At 47.7% G+C, this 20,000-nt stretch overlaps 1 protein-coding gene across 1 annotated transcript in view; it reads left to right on the forward strand.

The window, feature by feature from the left end:
- Positions 1-20,000, forward strand: part of LOC119579650 (protein O-mannosyl-transferase TMTC2-like) — a 69,495-nt gene that overhangs the window by 19,847 nt on the left and 29,648 nt on the right. Inside the window, 4 exon segments of the mRNA XM_037927561.1 lie at positions 8,242-8,279; positions 8,281-8,945; positions 18,735-18,849; positions 19,926-20,000. The exon segment at positions 19,926-20,000 is cut by the window's right edge and continues 11 nt beyond it. Of these exon segments, the coding sequence (XP_037783489.1) occupies positions 8,242-8,279; positions 8,281-8,945; positions 18,735-18,849; positions 19,926-20,000 (893 nt within the window).

Raw genomic sequence — 20,000 nt, forward strand, 5'->3', positions numbered from 1 at the left:
TGGATGGTGGTGGAGGAATGGTGATAATTGTGAAGGAATGGTGTGGGTTATAAGGCGTTGATGCGATTAATGGTGAGTGAGTGAAGTGGGCAGACGTGAAGGAATGGTATAAGTAATGGTTAAGTAGTAGTGTGGATTATGGTGGAGTAGATGAATAATTGTGAAGATGGAATGGAATAATGAGATGGAATGGTGTTGATAATCGAAGCCCGGTGACAGGAGGTAGAGCTGTAGGCGAAGGGGAGGTGGAGCAAGGAATTGGGATTTCAAAATATGGAGAGAAGGTAGGAAAAATGTTCGGGGGGAACAAGGGATAGCTTTTTCAGTCCTGTTATTTTCTCGTTGCTATGTTGTCAGGCGCAGAAAAAGACAAGACATATTTCTTATTCTAAAGCGAGGTGGATTACTTTCTACATGTACGTTAAAATCTCCAGTGGAAAATTATCGGTGATAAGTGGAAAACATAAAATATATACAATGTATTATGATTCTGATCTTTTACAAAACACGATCCGCACAAAAAAAATCCCAATACCTCACATTTTTAGTCTTCCATTTTAGCCACACTGGGGGTCTTCTGCCCTGGACTGAGCAAGGCGTGGTAGAGCTAGGGACGAGGTAAAAACGAGGCAAGGGATGGGACATGAGTTACGTAACTTTAAAAAGACAAAAAAGGGTCAGTGTGTGTGTAGGACCAGGGGTCGAGGCTGGATAGGAAGGACACTCATTTACCAGGGGTGGGGCAGGACAAGGGCGAGTCAGGGCATAGGCGGTGCAAGGCACGCAGGGGCGGACCAGGGGCGGGGCAGGGCGGTGGAAAGGGCAGGGGCGGACGGGAGAGCAGCCCGGGCGGCGTGAGTCCTCGGGGAAATTTACAGGCTCGTTACTTGTCATGTTGCCCCGCCGTCTGGACAGTCCCCGCTACTACCACGGCCTGACCTGCTGTATCGTGCCTGTGGCCCCTGCACCAAGCCTGAGGTTCCCTACATAGCACCCGTGGCACTTGCATTTACACCATGCTTCAGTATAATTCATATTGTAATCTTCATATAGAGATTGTTGTTAGGCCCATTCTGAGTACTTTCCCTCCTCATGTTGCTCGTTCTCTCCTTGCTCATTCACGCTTGTGACCCTCATCCAAGGGCCCCAAATACGCCTCTTGTTGGTTCTTTCCCGAATCTGCTCCTTCCTCACGGTAGGTCTTGGAAACTCGGATAGTAGGCATTGACAAGCATTCACTTCCTGCCGGCTATTTGGGATGAAAATTACGAAGATCCAGAGGTGTCCGGGAATGGCTCCTGTGCCTCAAGCCGCGTCTCTTCTCTTCTTCCTTCTTCCCCAATCTCTCTTCTCTCTCTGACTCCTCCTTCTCCTCCTCCTCCTCCTCCTCCTCCTCCTCCTTCTCCTTCTCCTTCTCCTTCTCCTTCTCCTTCTCCTCCTCCTCCTCCTCCTCCTCCTCCTCCCCTTCCTCTTCCTCCTCCTCCTTCTCCCTTTCTTCTTTTCTTCTCCTTCTCCTCCTCCTTCCTTTTCCGTTTTTCTGTCCTTCTCACTCTCATTCTCTCTCTTCTCGCTCTCTTTTCCTTACTACTCTTTTTGTCTTTCTCTCTCTTCTCTCCTCTCTCTCCTTTCTCTCCTCTCTCTCCTTTCTCTCCTCTCTCTCTCTCCCTCTCTGTCTCTCTCTCTCTCTCTTGTACTTCCCTCCCTCCCCCCTTCCCTTCCTCCCTTCTTTTCTCTCATCCGTCCTTGGCCCTTCAACCTTCCTTCTTAGCTCTGTTGATATACTTCGGCTTCCTTCGGTCTTCCTACCCGCCCACCGGGGCAGCTAGAACATGATCCTCATACATTTCTTATCTGGCAAACCTTAATTTTTTCAGGGTGATTTCATATGACTATTAGATTAAATATAACGGTGCTTTTTCATTAGCCACCACTGTTTTTAAAGCACTATCTTCCTCTAACCTCTCTAGAGGTTTATTCTCACAGCTGCATCATCATTTCGCCCTGAAGATGTTATGCCGCAATGCCTCAGGGATGAACTGGTGTAAGATTGTCTGTTGCTCACTTTATGCCCTCCTTTGTTATCAGCTTTAATACATACCCCTTTTTATTGGTCTATAAGGAGAAAGTGAAGTAATATTGTTTCGATCTAAATTTTTCTTGAGATTTCAATAAGTGTCAGAAAAGGCTCGACAGTTCCACGTATTCGGATTGGTCAAAGAAGAGTGCGCTGGGTTGTTGTCCTCCATTCTTCCTCTCAAACTTTGTGGAAACCCCGGGGCACTTGGCCTCCGGTTGGAGGGGTAATATTCACTGAGCTGTCTCTCAAGGGGCGACCCCGACCTCTCGGTAGCACCTCGGCAGACCATTACTGTAATTATTCCTTATGAATCCTCTCGTGTTGTCTTGTCGCACATGGCCGACCGCGATTACATGTGCCGCTCGCCCTCGCCTGTGGACAACGTGTTATACCCCACGACTCGTAACAAGTCCATGTGCTTTACCGTGCAGTCGCTCGCCCTTTGTAACCTGCCCATCAACAGGCCAACTTTATTTCAGCAGCGCTTACGCAATAACCCCCCTCCCCCCGCCCCCAGCCGGTTCCCTGCCGCCCCTCCCTCAGCCTCGTGCCCCCTCGTGTTTTTGCCGGACTTACCATTGACTCTTTTCACTGCGTAGCGCTCGCATGAGAAGTAGGCCTGAGGTACATGACGCGTTACTAGGGTCGATGATCGTTGTTAGCAGGTTTCGCTCAACACTCGCCCAACTTTCCCTCTCGAAGCCTTGTAATTGATGCGGTCTCAGTGTTCTTCACGGTCTCACGGGTTCTTCAGGAAGGCCCCTGTCTCTTTTTTGTCTTAAGGTCACTCTCGTTGTATTAGTCTTTGCTGCAGTTTTCTTGAATATGGCTTTGTATGTGATGGACATTTATTGTATTGCTATTTAAGCTATTCACAATATGTTTCATCAAGACGTCTGTTTAATGGTGGTTGCAAGATTTTAATATATCATGTTCACTTCACAGTGTCAACTCGGTTGTTTGATCTGTCTGCACCATTTTCTTATCGTTTCATTTTACTGTAGAATAAGTTTCCTTGTTATAGTTCTTGTAGCTCTTTCAAGAAATCTGACTGATATAATGCCTTGGCCATTCAGGCTGTCAATCATCTGATTCCATTAAGTGACTTCTCTAGTTCGTTTTTAATGCCTATTGGTTTACCTGTGTAATCATTCAAACAACAAATCGCATGCCCCTTTCTCCTGCCCCTAGCCATCTAAATTATTTACTGTAGTAACCCATTCGAGATCCTTCTGAATAGCTCCCCTGTCACTGATTGTAATGCCTCTTCATTCAGTCAGTTTCACCAGTTATGTCAGAGAATGATAAACCTATCTATCTAATTTGGATACTCCGAACATCTGCCATTTCTTTGAGTTATTTTCTCTGAGTTATTCTAAACCCACGTGCTTCATCTTGTCAATTTCCAAGACAGATCTATGTAACTAGTCAATTTTATTCCTTACTAAGTTATTCTTCCTTCCAAAATAGTCTTAATTAATTCTTCTTCCATTTACATGCTTCAGCCTCTGGTTCTCAGTCTAACAATTTATCTGGCTTTTTAATTCATTCCGCTGCCTTCAGGAGCCCCTTGTTATTCTTTTAACAGCTGATGACTATGTCTCTCTACGCCCACGACGAGGTGCCTGTAAATTCACGCCTACTGCCAAGCCTCCATGCTACTACAACATTCGATATGTATTTCCTGTCACCTCCATGACCACGCTTTATAAAGTTTTGCTCCCCACGCCCTTTTACTAGATCTTCCTACTACCCACTGAGCACAGGCCTCCAACAGCCGCCCTTACGCCCACAACAATCATCCCTACTCACCCCACCTCTTTACAAGAGCCTTCGTCGATCGTTTATGCTCACCAGCAGCCCTCCCTGCCGTCTACACACCCACCCCCAAGCGTTCAAATAACCCTCACGCCCACCACCAATCATTCCTAGCTGCCTCACGCCCACTAGCAGACCTCCATACCTCCCTCACGCTCGCCCATTAACGTCAGTCTTGCTCTTCCTTGCACAACGAGGGCTCCGCAACGCACTCACTGGGATGATGCATGTACAATGAACATCGAAGTGACAGGCAGACCGCTACCCCGACACCTCGCCCTAAGAAAGCGAGTAATTAAGAGGGTTCGCCACCTTTCGCCCTGTCGCTCGGCTGCAGCGCCCGGCGCCCTCAGCGGAGTGTCCTCCTGCCTCGCTCTCGCCGGCCTCTGTGACCTCTCACACCCCGCGTGGCTGCTGCAGGTGTTGTAGAGTCTCGGCCGCCCCAACGCTCTAGCCTCGTGGCTGTGCCGCCACAAACAGCTGTGGAAAGCGAAGAACGCCGGTATTGTTGTGGTTGGGGTAAAGGCAGGGATCGAGGCAGGCTGCGGTACAGAGTGCCCCCGCTAGATGTCAGTGGGTGTCGGGAGCCGGTGCAGGATGTCACTGCTGTGCACGTGGTGGTATCCTGCAGAGGGCGGGGGCTACCCGTTCTCGGGCAATCAAGACCTCCAGTGGCAATATTCGCCCGTGTTGGTTTTTGCCTATTTATGAGCACGCGGCTGATGGGTCGTGGTAAGTAGCCAGGGCGTCGTTGGTCCAGTCGTAATGATGATGTTCCGAAATAATAGCGCAGGAAGCTTCCGATACACACATCTATAACTGTCACAAAGTTTATAATAATAACTTTGTCGGCAACTTAAATTTGCAACCACCGCTCTCAAGCTGGCCTGTCAGTGGAGCCCCGCCTTCAGACCCTTAATTGGCTAGCAAGTAACAACAGCCGCCTTGCCATTGGTTAGGTGTTTTGAGGGGCGGGGCTACGGTAAGTTACTACCTTAATTGGTCCGTTGAGTAATTACATTGCAAAGTGGGCGGGGTTTGCAAAGTCGTAACTCAGTGGTTTGTGGTTTAAGAAGCAATGAATACAGGCGACTCATGGCGGTCCCCGGGCGTCCGGGCGTCCTCATGCCCCGGGGAATCGCACTTGTCACACACTCTCTCTGACTCTCTCTCTCTCTCTCTCTCTCTCTCTCTGCTCTCTCTCTCTCTCTCTCTCTCTCTCTCTCTCTCTCTCTCTCTCTCTCTCTCTTCTCTCTCTCTCTCTCTCTCTCTCTCTCTCTCTCTCTCTCTCTCTCTCTCTCTCTCTCTCTCTCTCTCTCTTCTCTCTTCTCTCCTCGTCTCTCTCTCTCTCTTCTCTCTCTCCTCTCTCTCTCTCTCATCTCTCTCTCTCTCTCTCTCTCCTCTCTCTCTCTCTCCTCTCTCTCTCTCTCTCTCTCTCTCTCTCTCTCTCTGCTCTCTCTCTGCTCGTCTCTCTCCCCTCTCTCTCTCTCTCTCTCTCTCTCTTCTCTCTCTTGTCTCCCCTCTCTCTTCTCTCTTCTCTCTCTATCTCTCTCTCTTCTCTCTCTCTCTTCTCTCTCTTCTTCCTCTTCTCTTTCTCCCTCTCTTCTTCTTTCTCCCTCTCTTCTTCTTTCTCCCTCTCTTCTTCTTTCTCCCTCTCTCTCTCTCTCTCTTCCCCCTCTCTCACATTCTCTCTCTCCCTCTCCCTTGCCCTCTCCCTCTCCCTCTCCCCCTCCCTCTCCCTCTCCCACTCCTTCTCCCTTGCCTTTTTCCTTTCTCTCTCCCTCTCCCATTCTCTCCGTCTCCCTTCCCCTCTCCCTTTCTTTCTCCCTCTCCCATTCTCTCTCTCTCTCTCTCTCTCTCTTCCCTTCCCTCTCTCACTCCCATTTTCTCCCTCTTCCTCTCCCTCTCACTCCCCCTCTACCTCTCAATTCTCTCGTCCTCTTCCTCTCCCTCTCCCTTTTTCCTCCCTTCACCCACTCCTTCTTCCTCTCCTCTCTCTCCCTCTCTCTCACTCTCCCGCCGTCTCCTTCCCCTTTCCCTCTCTAATTCTCCGCGACATCCTCCGTGCGGCCGGACCAATCTCGTTTCTCGTTTTCTCTCTCGAGCGAAACACCCGCGGGCGTTCGCTACCCAATTTCGAGCTTTAAGACACGCCAGCTTCTCGTTAGCATATGATTTTCCTCCTTTTCGACACGGTTATTTTTTTGTGCCATAGCGCTTTCTTGTGCTCGATTGTGGTGAATGAATTTCGACCGTGAGATACAGTTTTGTGGAAGAAGCGGTTTGGCTTTTTTATTTTAGCTTTTGACTTTGTGTGCGTGTGTGTGTGTTTTCATTTGTTTTCAGCAGATTAGGCCTTCCACCTTTTTTTTACTTTCACAACTGACTTTGGGTAACTAGAAATTTTCCCTGAATCCCTTGGGGCTTAGGTTGATTTTTGTGTTGGAAATAAGGAAAAAGTGGGTGTCATAACCATGGGTGTGCAATTCGACGCTTGTACTTCTACGAAACAAGGGAACAATTGCTGAAAGAGGGAGGTGCATTCGTTTTTAAAAAAATATCCTTGTTTGGTTGGGCCGATACATTGCTTGCTTGAGATTTGCGAAGTTCTGGCTTCGCCCGGGCCTTTCACTTATGGCCCGGCTGCCGATACATATGGAAACCGAAGTACACACCTTCAGCAATTGATTTTTTTTTTCCTTTTTGGAACACAAATATCCACTTCATACTCAGTGTACACACGCACACACGCGCGCGCGCAAACACACAAACACACACACACGCGCGCAAACACACACACACACACACACACACACACACACACACACACACACACACACACACACACACACACACACACACACACCTCTCCTCCTCCTCCTCCTCCTCCTCCTCCTCCTCCTCCTCCTCCTCCTCCTCCTCCTCGTCCTCCTCCTCCTCCTCCTCCGCCTCCGCCTCCGCCTCCGCCTCCTCTTCTTCCTCCTCTTCCTCCTCCTCTTCCTCCTCCGCTTCCTCCTCCTCCGCCTACTCCTCCTCCTCCTCCTCCTTCTCCTCCTCCTCCTCCTCCTCCTCCTCCTCCTCCTCTCCTCCTCTCCTCCTCCGCATCCGCCTCCTCCTCCCCCACTCCCTCCCCTCCTCCCCACCTCCCCTCCACCTCCACCTCCACCTCCACCTCCACCTCCACCTCCACCTCCACCTCCACCTCCACCTCCACCTCCACCACCACCACCTCCTCCTCCTCCTCCTCCTCCTCCTCCTCCTCCTCCTCGTCTTAGATCGGGCGAGTCTCTAATTGTTGTAGTATAAGGAGAAAAGAATATATAAACAGCCTTGACCATAACTATCGGGTAATGAGCGAATCCCCCGTTCACGGTGGCCATAATGGCGAACCAGTTCATCACCGTATAGGACCGACAATAAACCTGCCTCAATAATGATGACGGTGCGTACGAACACGTTCATTGCGATTTTATCGCCTCGGAAATCTTTCATTACAAATGTTCTGGCGTTGTGGGAGAGGCATTGTGGGAGGCCAAAAGAAGAAGGGGAGAGAAGAGGGGATGGGGCGACGGAGGGGAACGAAGAGGGAGTGAGGAGAGAAGATGCATTGAGTGAGACGGAAAGGATTTTGCTAATATAAAGGGGAAAAAACGGTTCCCTCTCGACTGAAAATGTATTCTTATGAGGCTCCGTCTGGGCCTTTTTCTAGCAATTCAATACTGAGACAATGATCAAAATCGTCTTATTGTAAAACTGAATCCAAAGGGAAGTTTAATTATACTCTAGTCGTGTTGCGGCTTACTGTTAGCTCCTAATCCGTATATTTAGTGCAGTCATCGGTATTACAGGGACAACAGTACATTTTGCTGTGGCATGACATCTGTTTGGCACCGTGATGAAAGTAATTCGAGTATTCAGTTTCAGCATCGAAACCGCTTTTGATTACCGCGTGCTTGCAGTGGAGTGGCATTACCTTAAGCGAATAGAAAAATTACAAGCATACCTGATGACATTATTATCTGCCAGAGCCTTATCTGTTAAAGTTGAAATCGTGTTTCTACGAAACAAGACTCATTTTCGATAAATACCATTAGTTTTTCCCAACATAAAATGTGACCTGTTCTGACCTGTGTGTGCCCTTGGCTCGTGAAGGTCAACCTTGATAGCAGTAGGGTGATTAGAATCTGATGCTACTGTCATGAAAGTGATAAGGAAAACATTTCAGCTGAGATTGACGGTAAGAAGTGTCCTCATGGATAACAATGGCACAAATATAAATGTGTTTGTTATGGTAACTGTCACAATTATGACATGGTTGTTAATGGCGCTCCATTTTCTCTTTACAGCGTCGGCATCGCGGAGTAGCGGAAGGGTTGGCGGCCCTTGGGTGCAGCCCTAGTGGTTCTCCTCTCATGCCGTTTGGCCATCATGGGCTCACAGCCTCCGGAGTTCTCCCCGGCAGATAACCCAGCGGCGGACTGCGACTCCCCGGCGGTGCGCTCCCTCACCTTTTTCTTCCTGCCGGCGTTCAACGCATGGCTGCTGCTGTGCCCCTACACGCTCTCCTTCGACTGGTCCATGGAGGCCATCCCCCTCATTACCTCCATCGCGGACCCGAGGAACCTGGCCTCCTTTGCGCTCTATGCCGTGCTGGCCCTCCTGGCCATGACAGTGCTGATGTCGCTGCGGCGGCGTCGCGCCGGGGAAGACGCAGCCGGCGGCGAGACCACGACGTCGGGCGACGTGACCGTGATGGGCCTGGCGCTCATGCTGCTGCCCTTCTTGCCCGCCACCAACCTCTTCTTCTACGTGGGCTTCGTCGTGGCCGAACGCATCCTGTACATCCCATCCATGGGTGCGTGTCTCCTGGTGGGCTGGGGTGCCCACCTTCTGCACGCGCGCGCCCGCACAGCCCGCGCACGCCGTCTACTGCACGGGGCATTAATTATCCTCTTTTTGCTCTTCGCCGCCCGCACGTGGAGCCGCAACCGTGACTGGGCAACGGAGGAGAACCTTTACCGCTCAGGCATCGCAATCAACCCGCCCAAGGGTAAGTGCTCCTACCACTTGCCTTTCCACCTGCGGCATCGCTGCACAGCTCATACGCCCACGCCGCTCGGCCTTAGAGCGCTCTCTTCCTCAAGAAACACTTTCATTCTCTTGCACCCCTCCAGGATTCTCCAAAGCACACATTCTCAGCGCAAACCCACCCACAGGTATCCGCAAACGAAAGTTACTCACAAGACGCCCCAACCTATTTCCCCGTCCCTTGTCTTCCCTCAGACCCCTCCCCCCACCGCCCACGATTTCCCTTAACCTTCCCCTTCCCCAACGGCACGCTGGAGCCCCTCTCATCGTTCAGGAAGCTGTTGACGGGGATCTATCTGGCCCATTACACTAGCTCCCCGACCCGGCACTTAGGGGGATGGCTGTGATTTCCATCGGCGCGGTGAGGCGGCGAGGCCTCGGCGGGCGCTCGGGACGCGTAGGGTTTGCTTGTTTCTCTCTTCGTGGGTGTCTTGCCTTTGCTTGCGTTGCGTGTTTGTCTGTGTGTCTCTCTATGTGTGCTCTTGCGTCGTTTTTCTTTTTAACAAGTAGATGCCAGATTATAAGGAGGTAATATTAGATTATCACGGTTTAGTCTTTTATTTGATTTAGAGATCACTCAACTTAATCATTCCATTGTTAAAAAAAAAGAAACGCAGTATTTCTTAACTCCAGTCCTAACCTTTTTCTGGAAGCGTTCAAAGAAAAAGATATGCCTCACTTTCTTTAATCATTCATTTTTTAAAAGAATGGAAATTGTGTGGCTTCCTTTTTGCAGGGCGACCGCAATAGAACTAGTGCCCCATATGCCAGCCCGTCCCTGAAAACAGCTGACGAACATATCGGCACTCGAGAGTTGATCAGCTGGGCCACAATGCACAGCGAGACGCAAGGGATCCTGGATCGCTTTGCTTGTTCCACTTCATGATGTTCTCAGAACTTCCTCATCTGACATGTCTGGAGCATTTTACTTTTTCTTTTTGCGCTTTGGAGTGAATGCCATTGTTCCGGCTAGCACAGTCAACTACCTACACCGTTTTAAATAACTCGCCAAGACGGATTTCTTTCACCGCCCTAAGTAATTTCGCGAGAGGAAGCCACGGTCAAGGTCAAGGCACGGGACCAGCTCCTCGCCGCACGGCCTTACGGGAAATGGACGAAATGAAACAAACGAGTCCGCTTGCGTTGACACGCCAGTTGTTTCATTAGGGACTCTTTGCATACTAATATTAAAGATGCAGTAATTTGCGACAAACCTGGGGGCTATAGTTTTTAAAAGCGGCTTCGGCACTTCCACGTAGTTTCTTTTTACCTTGCTTTTTTTTTTTTAGATATGTATAAACCTTTGGATTTATGGTTCCTAAGTCCATGCCTGTGAGATCGCAACATATAAAATAAAAAGCCTCGGGAGGAACTTCGTAATGTGATTTGAGCATTATGTTTATGTTTTTCTTCTTCCTCAGTCCCCTTATCGACGCGGTTCTCGATGCCCGGAGTGTGTGATCTCTTTTAAATTACAGATTTTATGCGCTGGGAACAACGAGCAACAACTTCTGTGTTGCCGGTTTTGTTGTCTTTTTTCCATCTTATTTCTTATTCCGCACTGCCTCTTTATGGTATACGACGATTATCACGCAAAGGCTGCCACAACTCCCTGCCGCGAGTAATGCTACAAATATGAGGAAAAGATTGCGGCACCAAAAGTTGGCGCCAAAACAGTCAGACGAAACAGTCAAGGAGTTCGGGTAACTAGCTCGAAACTCTCCGTACTGATCTCCCGAACGTGTGTCCGGGTGAGGTGCACCGTATCATCTTCACAGCTAGCAACATGACATTCCAACAACAGCAGCCGAAGCAGCATTGGTATCATCTTCAGCCACCCACTCCGCTCCATTGTCTAATTCCACTACGTCCATCTCCCCGCCATCCCCTGTCTCTTCGGCGACACCTCGCGACCACTCGGTTGTCTCCACCGTCGTTTTCCTTCTGCATGGTCTCCTTCGAAATTTTGCCTTTCTCTCGTATCTTTTTCCTCGCAGTCGTCGTATTCGCAACATTATCAACATCGTCTTCATATATATCTCCACAATATAACTTCGGCCTCATCAGCTCCATCACCATCCTCGACCTTATGTTCGCGGCTGGACACCAATCCTTAAGCGCCGAAGTCCCGAAGCTGGGCCGAGTCTGTCTGAAAGTAGAGGCTCGTAAATTTCGCGTCGGCGGCACGGACGGCGAGGAGTTAACTACCGGTTGAGTGCCGGGCCGGTTCGGCGTGGCAACCTGTCGGAAATTACACGTTTATGAACTCTTGAAATTCAGAGAACAAGAGGCGTTACTTCTCTGATTTGAATAGCGATGGCAACAGTCACGCATAGGGACAAATGTATGCAAAATACTCGTCTACACTCGTGGCTCTGGAACCTCCACGACAGTCTCTGGTCGCCGCCTTAACCTCTACGACCTATCGTCCACCACAAACCCTCCGTGCCTGCCGCCATCGTAACCTTCTCAACCACCACAACCTCTAACCATGCTGCAACCTCCCCGCCCTGGCTGTCACCTCAGCTCCCGCCCCATGGTATATCCCGCGCATGATTCCTCTGCTGTAGTAGCGGCGTTCCCCGGGGCGGCCTCCATCCCATGAACCGCGACTCCAGGACTACTTTATTACATATACAATGCTCTCTTCTCCCTCATAGAGCACCTCCACCCTGTTGATTTTCCCTTTTTTTATTTTTTTATTTTTTGTTTAAGAAGCACGCGAACATTCTCAGACAGCGACTGTGCAGTATCGCAGATTTATGTTCCTGCGCGATAAAGGTAAATAAAAAAAATCTTAATCAGAGTTTACTCTGGTTCTTTTCGCACTCAGCTACCCAGGTTACGAGGGCGCGTGGGAGCCAGCCTATAACAGCTAATGAAGTTGAGTCTGGAAGAACGCAGCGGGCATCAAAGTGCATTTAGCTGCCGGTCGGAAGCCCAGATTCAAACGGCTCTAAAACATGTGAATACATTTGAAAGCATATATGTCTGAAGACTACGACCGGTGGGCATTCCCTTTGACAGTCTAATAGTCACATGTAACCTGTAGATATCATTATTTGATCGGCCAGCTGGTCATATTTTCCAGATCAGAAACTGTTTTCTTTTTTTTCATTGCGGTGCTATAGTCGAGACCTGTTATGCAAACATGGTGTTGGGAGAAGGTCGTGCGGAGCGCGAGGTTGTCATGTTCCCTTCCTCTGTGCCGTGGGTCCAGGACCATTTTTTGGCTATGGTGATTATCATACCATTATAGAAGTCATAAAATTTATAATTGATTTAGCATAATTTTAGCTAATAATAAGAAGCCATGTGCAGACAGCTTCCATGTTGGTCCGGGCGGGAGCTAGACTATAAACATTAACGACAACTTGCCTGCCACGCAACACAACAATTACTCGAGCAGTTTGCGTGCTGCGGCTACCCGCCATCACCTTAACTACCGACGACTTGTACGGCCGTCCACCCTGCTCTAACTACCCTGCTACGGGCACCTGGCGGCAAGGAAGGAGATGCCATCAGTCAGGCCTCATTAGGGGATGATTTCTTTGACTTGTAGATAAGTAGCTCTTTCTTTCTGTCTGTCTGTCTGTCTGTCTGTCTTGCGATTCACAGAGATCTCTTTAATCTTGTTCATTATGGACTCGAAACATGTGCGAGCTTTTGATGAAGCAATTAAACCATTTCATAATTCTCTCGTAAGTAATACGGCTCTCCAGGTTAACGGGAGTCATGATGGGTTGCCTTTCGGCCGCCCTCGCCTTCCGACCCAGCCTCGGCCTCGGCCCTTCCGGTTGGGTGATGGATGTCCCTTGGAAAGCTCCCCGGTTTAAATTTGGCCATCAGCTCACACCATACGCACGGAGGGATCCATAAGGAGTTTACAGTGACATAAAATGCTCTGCCCACCCACCCTCCCTCCTCCCGCCTCCCCTCCTCCTCTCTCCTCCTTTTTTTCTTTCTCTTTCTCCTTTCTCGTCATTATTATTATTATTATTATTGTTATTATTATTACTATTATTTTTATTATCCTCCTCCTTTTCTTTCACCAAATGATGATGATGATGATGATGATAATCATCATCATCATCATCATCATCATAACATCACATCTCTCATCATCACATCATCATCATCATCATTCCCTCCACTTTCACCCTCCTCATTATCATCTTCATCTTCATCTTCATCATCCCCTCCTTTCTCCTCCTCCTCCTCCTCCTCCTCCCTACCTCCTACCCTTCCTCCTCTTCCGCCTCCTCCCCCTCTTCCTCCCCTTTTTTCTCTTCCTCTCCTCCCCCTCCTCCTCCTCCTCCCATCCTCCTCCTCCTCCTCCTCCTCCTCCTCCTCCTCCTCCCCCCCCCTCCTCCCCCCCCCTCCCCCCCTCTCTCCTCCCCCCCTCTCTCCCCCCTCTCTCTCTCTCTCTCTCTCTTTTCTCTCTCTCCCTTTTCTCTCTCTCTCTTCTCCTCCTCCCTCTCTCTCCTCCTCTCTCTTCTCTTTTTTTCTCTCCTCTCCCTCCCCCTTCCCCCCTTTTTTCTTTTCTCTCTCTCTCTCTCTCTCTCTCTCTCTCTCCCTCTCCCTCTCCCTCCCTTTCCCTCTCTTTCTTTCTCTCTCCCCCCCTCTCTCCCTCTCTTCCCCCTCTCTCCCTTCTCTTTCCTCTCTCTCTCCCCTCTTCTCTCTCTCCCCTCTCTTCTCTCTCTCCTCTCTCTTCCCCTCTTTCTCTCTCCCCCTCTTCTCTCTCCTCTTTCCCCTCTCCCTCTCCCTCTCCCCTTCTTCCCTCTCCCCCCTCCCTCCCCTCTCCCCTTCCCTCCCCCTTCCCCTCCCCTTTCCCCCCTCCTCACCCTCCCTCCTCTCCCTCCCTCCCCCTCCCCCCCCCTCCCTCTCTCTCTCTCTTCTCTCTCTCTCCTCTCTCTCTTCTCTTCTCTTCTCTCCTCTCTCTTCTCTCTCCACTCTCTCTCTCCCACTCTCTCTCTCCTCTCTCTCTCTCTCTCTCTCTCCCTCTCCCTCCCTCCCCTCCCCCCCCCCCCTCCCCCTCCCCCCTCCCTCCCTTTTCTCTCTTCTCTCTCCCCTCTCTCTCTCTTCCTCTCCTCTCTTCCCCTCTCCCTCTCCTCTCTCTTCTCTCTCTCTCTCCTTTTCTCTCTCTCTCCTCTCTCTCTTCCTTTTCTCTCCTCCTTCTCTCCCTCTCCCTCTCTCTCTCTTTCCCCTCCTCTCCCCCCCCTTTTTCCCCCTCCCCTCCCCCTCCCCCCCCTCCCTCCCTCTTTCCCCTCTTTTCTCCCTTCCCCTCTCTCTCCTCCTCCTTCTTCCCTCTCCTCTCCTCTCCCCTTTTTCCTCTTCCCCTTCCCTTTTTCTCCCCCTCTCCTCTTCCTTTTTCCTCTCTCCTCCTCCTCTCTCTCGCTCTCTCCCTCTTCCCCTCTCCCCCCCCTTTTCCTCCTCTCTTTTTCTTCTCTCCCTCTCCCCCTCCCCCCCTTTTCTCTCCCCTTTTCTCTTCCCCCCCTCTCTCTCCTCTCTCTCTTTTTTTTTCTTCTTCTCTCTCTCCCCCCTTTTCTTTCCCCCTTCTCTCTCTCTCTCCTCCCTTTTCTCTCTCTCTCTCTTCCCTCTTCCCCCTCCCCCCCCCCCCCCCCCTCCCCCTCTCTCTCTCTCTTTCTCTCCCTCTCCCCTTTCCCCCTCCCCCCCTCCTCCCCCTTTCCCCTCCCCCTCCTCTTTTCTCCCCCCCTTTTTCTTCCCCCCCTCCTTCCCTCTCTCTCTCTCTCCCCTCTCCCCCTCCCCCCCCTCCCCCTCTCCCTCCCTCTCTCTCTCTCTCTCCTCTCTCTCTCTCTTCTCTCTCTCTCCCCTCTCTCTCTCCCTCCCCCTCCCCCCCTCTCTCCCTCTCCCTCCATCTCCATCTCTTGCTTGATCTGCACTAACCATAAGGAATAATACAATTAAGGTATTTTAGAATTCTCAGATGTGTGCCTAGACGGAAATATTTACAGACTAAAGGAAGTGATATAACATGAAATGAAAGGAATGTAGGAATTTATAAGGAACATATATAATATATATATATAATATATATATATATAATATATTATATATATATATTATATAAATATATACATATATATATACATGTATATATATATATATATATATACATATATATATATATATATATATATATATATATAATATATATATATATATATATATATATATTATATATATATATATATATGCATATATTTGTTGTGTGTGTGTCTGTGTATGTGTGCACAAAAATGTAGAAAAAAAAGAAAAAAATGAAAGAATAAGGGGGAGAAGGAAACAGTGCAAGGTCTGAAGTCCAGTCGCCGCGGCCGGAAGAGTATGAGGCGAAATGCAGAAAAATACAAATATATAAATAGATAAATAAATAAAATAAAACAAAAGATAAAATGCAACGCTTTACGGCTTATAACGAAATAGTTCTCAGAGCAAATAAGAAAAAGAATAAAATGGAAACGGGGTAATAAACGAAGATGAAATAAGGCAAGATTAAATAAACGAGACACAGAAACAAGAGGAAAGGCCACAAGGAAAGACCATGAAAAGGTCGACGTAAAAAACGGACGTAATAAACACACGACGGAAGGCGACGGCGACGCAGCAGCGGGAGAGCGGACTGGCATACCGGCACGAAGGACCTCCCTGACCAGCCAGCTTTGACCGATAATAGTCATGCGCAGTGTCATTCCCACTGGTACCCCCCCCCCTTCTTTCTCCTCACTGATCTGTCCTCCTGTTTCTTCTGCTAATTAATGTTCTTCCAATCTGTTTGACTTTGTTTTTCACTTCTCTCTCTCGCTCTCTCTCTCTCTCTCTCTCTCTCTCTCTCTCTCTCTCTCTCTCTCTCTCTCTCTCTCTCTCTCTCTCATCAGTCTTATTTGTTGTGATATCTGCATTTTAAGGGTTCCTTCATTACAATTCCCTCAGTTACCCACATCTGAGATTACACCATTACTAGCCTTAATTATTACTTTTAATAAAATAATAATTTTCCCCTTCCCCTTCCCCGTTCCTCGTCTCATCTTCCGTTCTTTTCCCTCACTTCTCTCCCTCCCCTCCGCTACTGCCTCCCTCTCTCTTCTCTCTCTCGCTTCTCTTTTTCCTCATCTGCTTCCCTCTCTCTTCTCTCGTCTTCTCCTACTCACCCCTCTCCCCCTTTCCCCTCCTTTTCTCCTCACTCCTTACCCTCTCGTACTCACCCCATCATCTCCCCACCTCTCACTCACCACCTCTCACTCACCACCTCTCACTCACCACCTCTCACTCCTCATCAGTCGCCTCCCTCCCATTTCTCCCCTCTCCCGGTCACCCTCTCTCCCCTTCATCTCCTCCAGAACCCCTTTTCTCCCTTCAACCCCTCTTCTCCCCTCGTCCCCTCCTCTCCCCCTCCCCTCTTCTCCATCCTTCTCATTATCTTGACGATCGTGCGGCCTCCTGTCTTGAACTCTCGTTGTTTACACGTTTATTGCTCGTAATTCTCAATTTAATATTCGCAGCCTTCACTTTTCCTTCATTTTCTTTTCTTCTTCGTATTTTCCGTAATTATAATTTGCTACTTCTCATCTCCTTGTTCGCCTTGTTCGTTTTGCTTCATCGTTTTCTTTGGCTTCTCGTTTTCTAGTTATTATGTCCTCCCCCTCCCCCTTCTTCTTCTTTTTTTTCTTCTTCTTCTTCTCTTCTTATCTTAGACTTGATTTTTTCTTTTCTCTCTTTTTCTGTTTTTTCATGACTTTTTCATAATTTCCTTTTTCTTCTTTTACATCAGTTTATTTTCTTGTTATTGATGTTTTTAATGCAGTTTTAATTTATGTGTTTCTTATTCTTGTTATTATTATATTTTATCATGTTGCTGACAGTATCTTAAAATCACATATCTAATAACCTTCCTAATTCCATGTTACCTCAATATTCATTTATATTTCGTCTTATTATTATTACTCATTATCTTATTATTTCAATCATCTTGAATCTTTCCTTCCCTTTCTTCTGAGTAGTAAAGAGTCGTCAAGATGGCGGTTATGAATTATAATTCTCCACGCATGTTTTCGGTCATTTTGTGTTTATATGTGTAAATAATGGAAATGCTTTATACCTAGTATTTGTCCATCTGTCAGTCTATCCTTATAATGATCTCTCTGTCTCTCTCTGTCTCTCTCTGTCTCTCTCTGTCTCTCTCTCTCTCTCTCTCTCTCTCTCTCTCTCTCTCTCTCTCTCTCTCTCTCTCTCTCTCTCTCTCTCTCTCTCTCTCTCTCTCTCTCTCTCTCTCTCTCATGAAATATACCATGCATGAATAACTCAGCTGCACATGACTTAATGGGCCGCAGCTTATTGCACCGGCGCTCTTCACGTAACATTCATTTCTATATTTTCCTACTTTCTCTTTACTATTGCGATTTCTTGAAACGATGAAAAGACCAATTAGTTGGTTCGTGCCTAATCAGAGTCCTCCCCGCACCACCACCTTCACGGTAATTATTCTGTCATTAGCATATCTCCTTCCTCGTAATCAGCCCATCAGACCGATTTCTTTTGAAGATATGAACTGCTACTTTTTTTCTTTTTTTTAACGACCCTTTTGCGGGGTAAATATTTGTTATTGTATTTCTTCCTTTATTGGTTATTTTTTCTTATTTATTATTCGGCTGCAAGTGATTTTGCCACTATCTTCACATTCTTTTATTGTAGAAGCATTTTCCAATAGCATATGTTAAAAGAAAACGAACAAGAAACCTTGGACGGCGGGGCTCCCTATCGCATCATCAACTCGGTTCTCCTTCCTTATACTAGAAAGGAATAATGCAGAGACACCCGAACGACAGGGTTTTGGATCCTTCTCGTGTGGACTCCTTGCCGGGGAGGAGTCAGAAACCATTAGCATTTATATGGCTCACTGCTGCACACGTAATTACATCTTTAACTCACAGTCCGACCGCAGGAGGGCGCCAACACCGACTTACCTCGTTCAGAGCCGAGACGTGACGAGAGAAATGACATGTATTGCGCGATTCGCTAAACAAATGAACATCGTAACAATGTATAAACTCGGCAAGGCGTCCCGACGCGCCCACAGCTTGAAGGCTTCAGATTCCCTTTAGAAAAACGAGTGGCATGCTGGCATTGGGAGGTGAAAGTCCGTCAGAGACAGAACAGTAGCGGCCGAAGTGTCGACGAGGATGAAAAAGGAGTCCGTCAGGCAAGCTGGGAGGCCGTGGCAGGCGCTAGGGAGGCGGTCGAGGCATTTCTTGCTGCTCACACGGAAATGCGCTTTAGGAAACTGCCGGTGGGAGCGTCTCTGCCGTTTTGGGTTTTGGATTTGCTGATGACTTTATTCGCCGTTGTGGCTCTGACATTAGGGTTTTGCGCTCTCTCTCTCTCTCTCTCTCTCTCTCTCTCTCTCTCTCTCTCTCTCTTTCTTTCTTTCTTTCTCTCTCTCTCTCTCTCTCTCTCTCTCTCTCTCTCTCTCTCTCTCTCTCTCTCTCTCTCTCTCTCTCTGGTTTCCTGCACTCCGCATCCTGCATCAGACACAACTCCACCCAGATCTCTCACCCAAAATACCCACACAATACGCCACAGTGACTGACTACTTTCTCTTATCAGATACAAAATACATTTGTCGTCTTTTATCGCAATAAAGACATGAATTTTAAGTATATATCATTTACCCTTGTACAGTAAAACCGGTATAAGCCCAACCCCGATAGTCTCCTTGTCTCTCCCCCCACAGCGTACGGCAACCTGGCCAATATCTTAAGTTCCCAGGGCAAGAAGGAGGAGGCAGAATGGGCCTACAAGAAGGCCTTGTCCTACCGTTCCAACATGGCGGACGTCCACTATAATCTGTAAGTTCTTTTTTTCTCTTGCGTCTAGTTCTTGTTTTGTTCATAGTTCTTGCCCCACTCTTTGGTATTTTCTATTATGATTTGAGATTAGGTTATCATTTTGATTGCCGAGTAGGAGAATGATTCGACAGGATTCCCCACTCGAGAGGGTGTGAATTATGAATTCCATTGGTGATGGAAGTAGCAATAGTAATCGTCTTGTTTTATCGTGGTATAGTGGTGCTGATGTTAATATTTGATTGCCGAAGTAGTAGTTTAGAGGCAATTAGGTGTTAATAAGAGCCATTACTATAGATATCACCATTACGATTCTGACAGAAGCAAAACAAAATTGGGCACAGCACTGCATCTTACTTTAAAAAATAAGTAGTAGAGATGATTCAGTTGATAATAAGTGCTGATAATCGTATCAATAATCGTGATCAGAGCTGGAAGCATAATGATACAAATATTATGTATAGTAACGATTACAGTACAGTAATGACAGTGATAATTTAGAATTGGCAGAAATGATAGTAATGATAAAAGTGAATTGCAAAACGAACAACTGTTGCTATCCCGCTGTGGGTTTAGGTACAGACGGAAATAGCATAATAATGTTTCATAATTTCATATCATTTTTAAATCTCATTTGTCATAAGAAGTGAACGGTTATCAAAGAGAATGAACGCAAGCATATTAGCCTGAACATCAATCAAAGTTGCATTGTTATTCTAGAACAAAATTGTCAAAAAGCTTAATGAACTTTTATAAACCGGTTGGTTTTACCCTGGTCCTGGAAAAAAGCTATTCAATTTGACTCCTGTTTACTTGTGTTGTTATTTTAGCCTTTGCCATGATTAGCGTTATCGTTTATATACCACTGTATCTGTTAGCTTAGTATTACTGTTACCATCCTCATCAACATTAACACCATATGAACATTTTCAGTATTACTTAAGTAAGTGAATAATATTGATTTTATCCATCCCATCTTTTAGCTGAGGACATTAAACTAACCCGCCTTTCCCTCTAAAATGATGTTCTCTATAGTCTCCTTCGTATGCTATAACCACCGCATGCACTGTTCTTTGCAGAGGTATATTGTTTCAAGAACAAAAGCGGTATGAAGAAGCTCTGCAAGAATATAAATTAGCGATACAGTTTCGGCC

Source organism: Penaeus monodon, chromosome 12 (genome assembly GCF_015228065.2).
Source record: "Penaeus monodon isolate SGIC_2016 chromosome 12, NSTDA_Pmon_1, whole genome shotgun sequence".
Classification (NCBI taxonomy): domain Eukaryota; kingdom Metazoa; phylum Arthropoda; class Malacostraca; order Decapoda; family Penaeidae; genus Penaeus; species Penaeus monodon.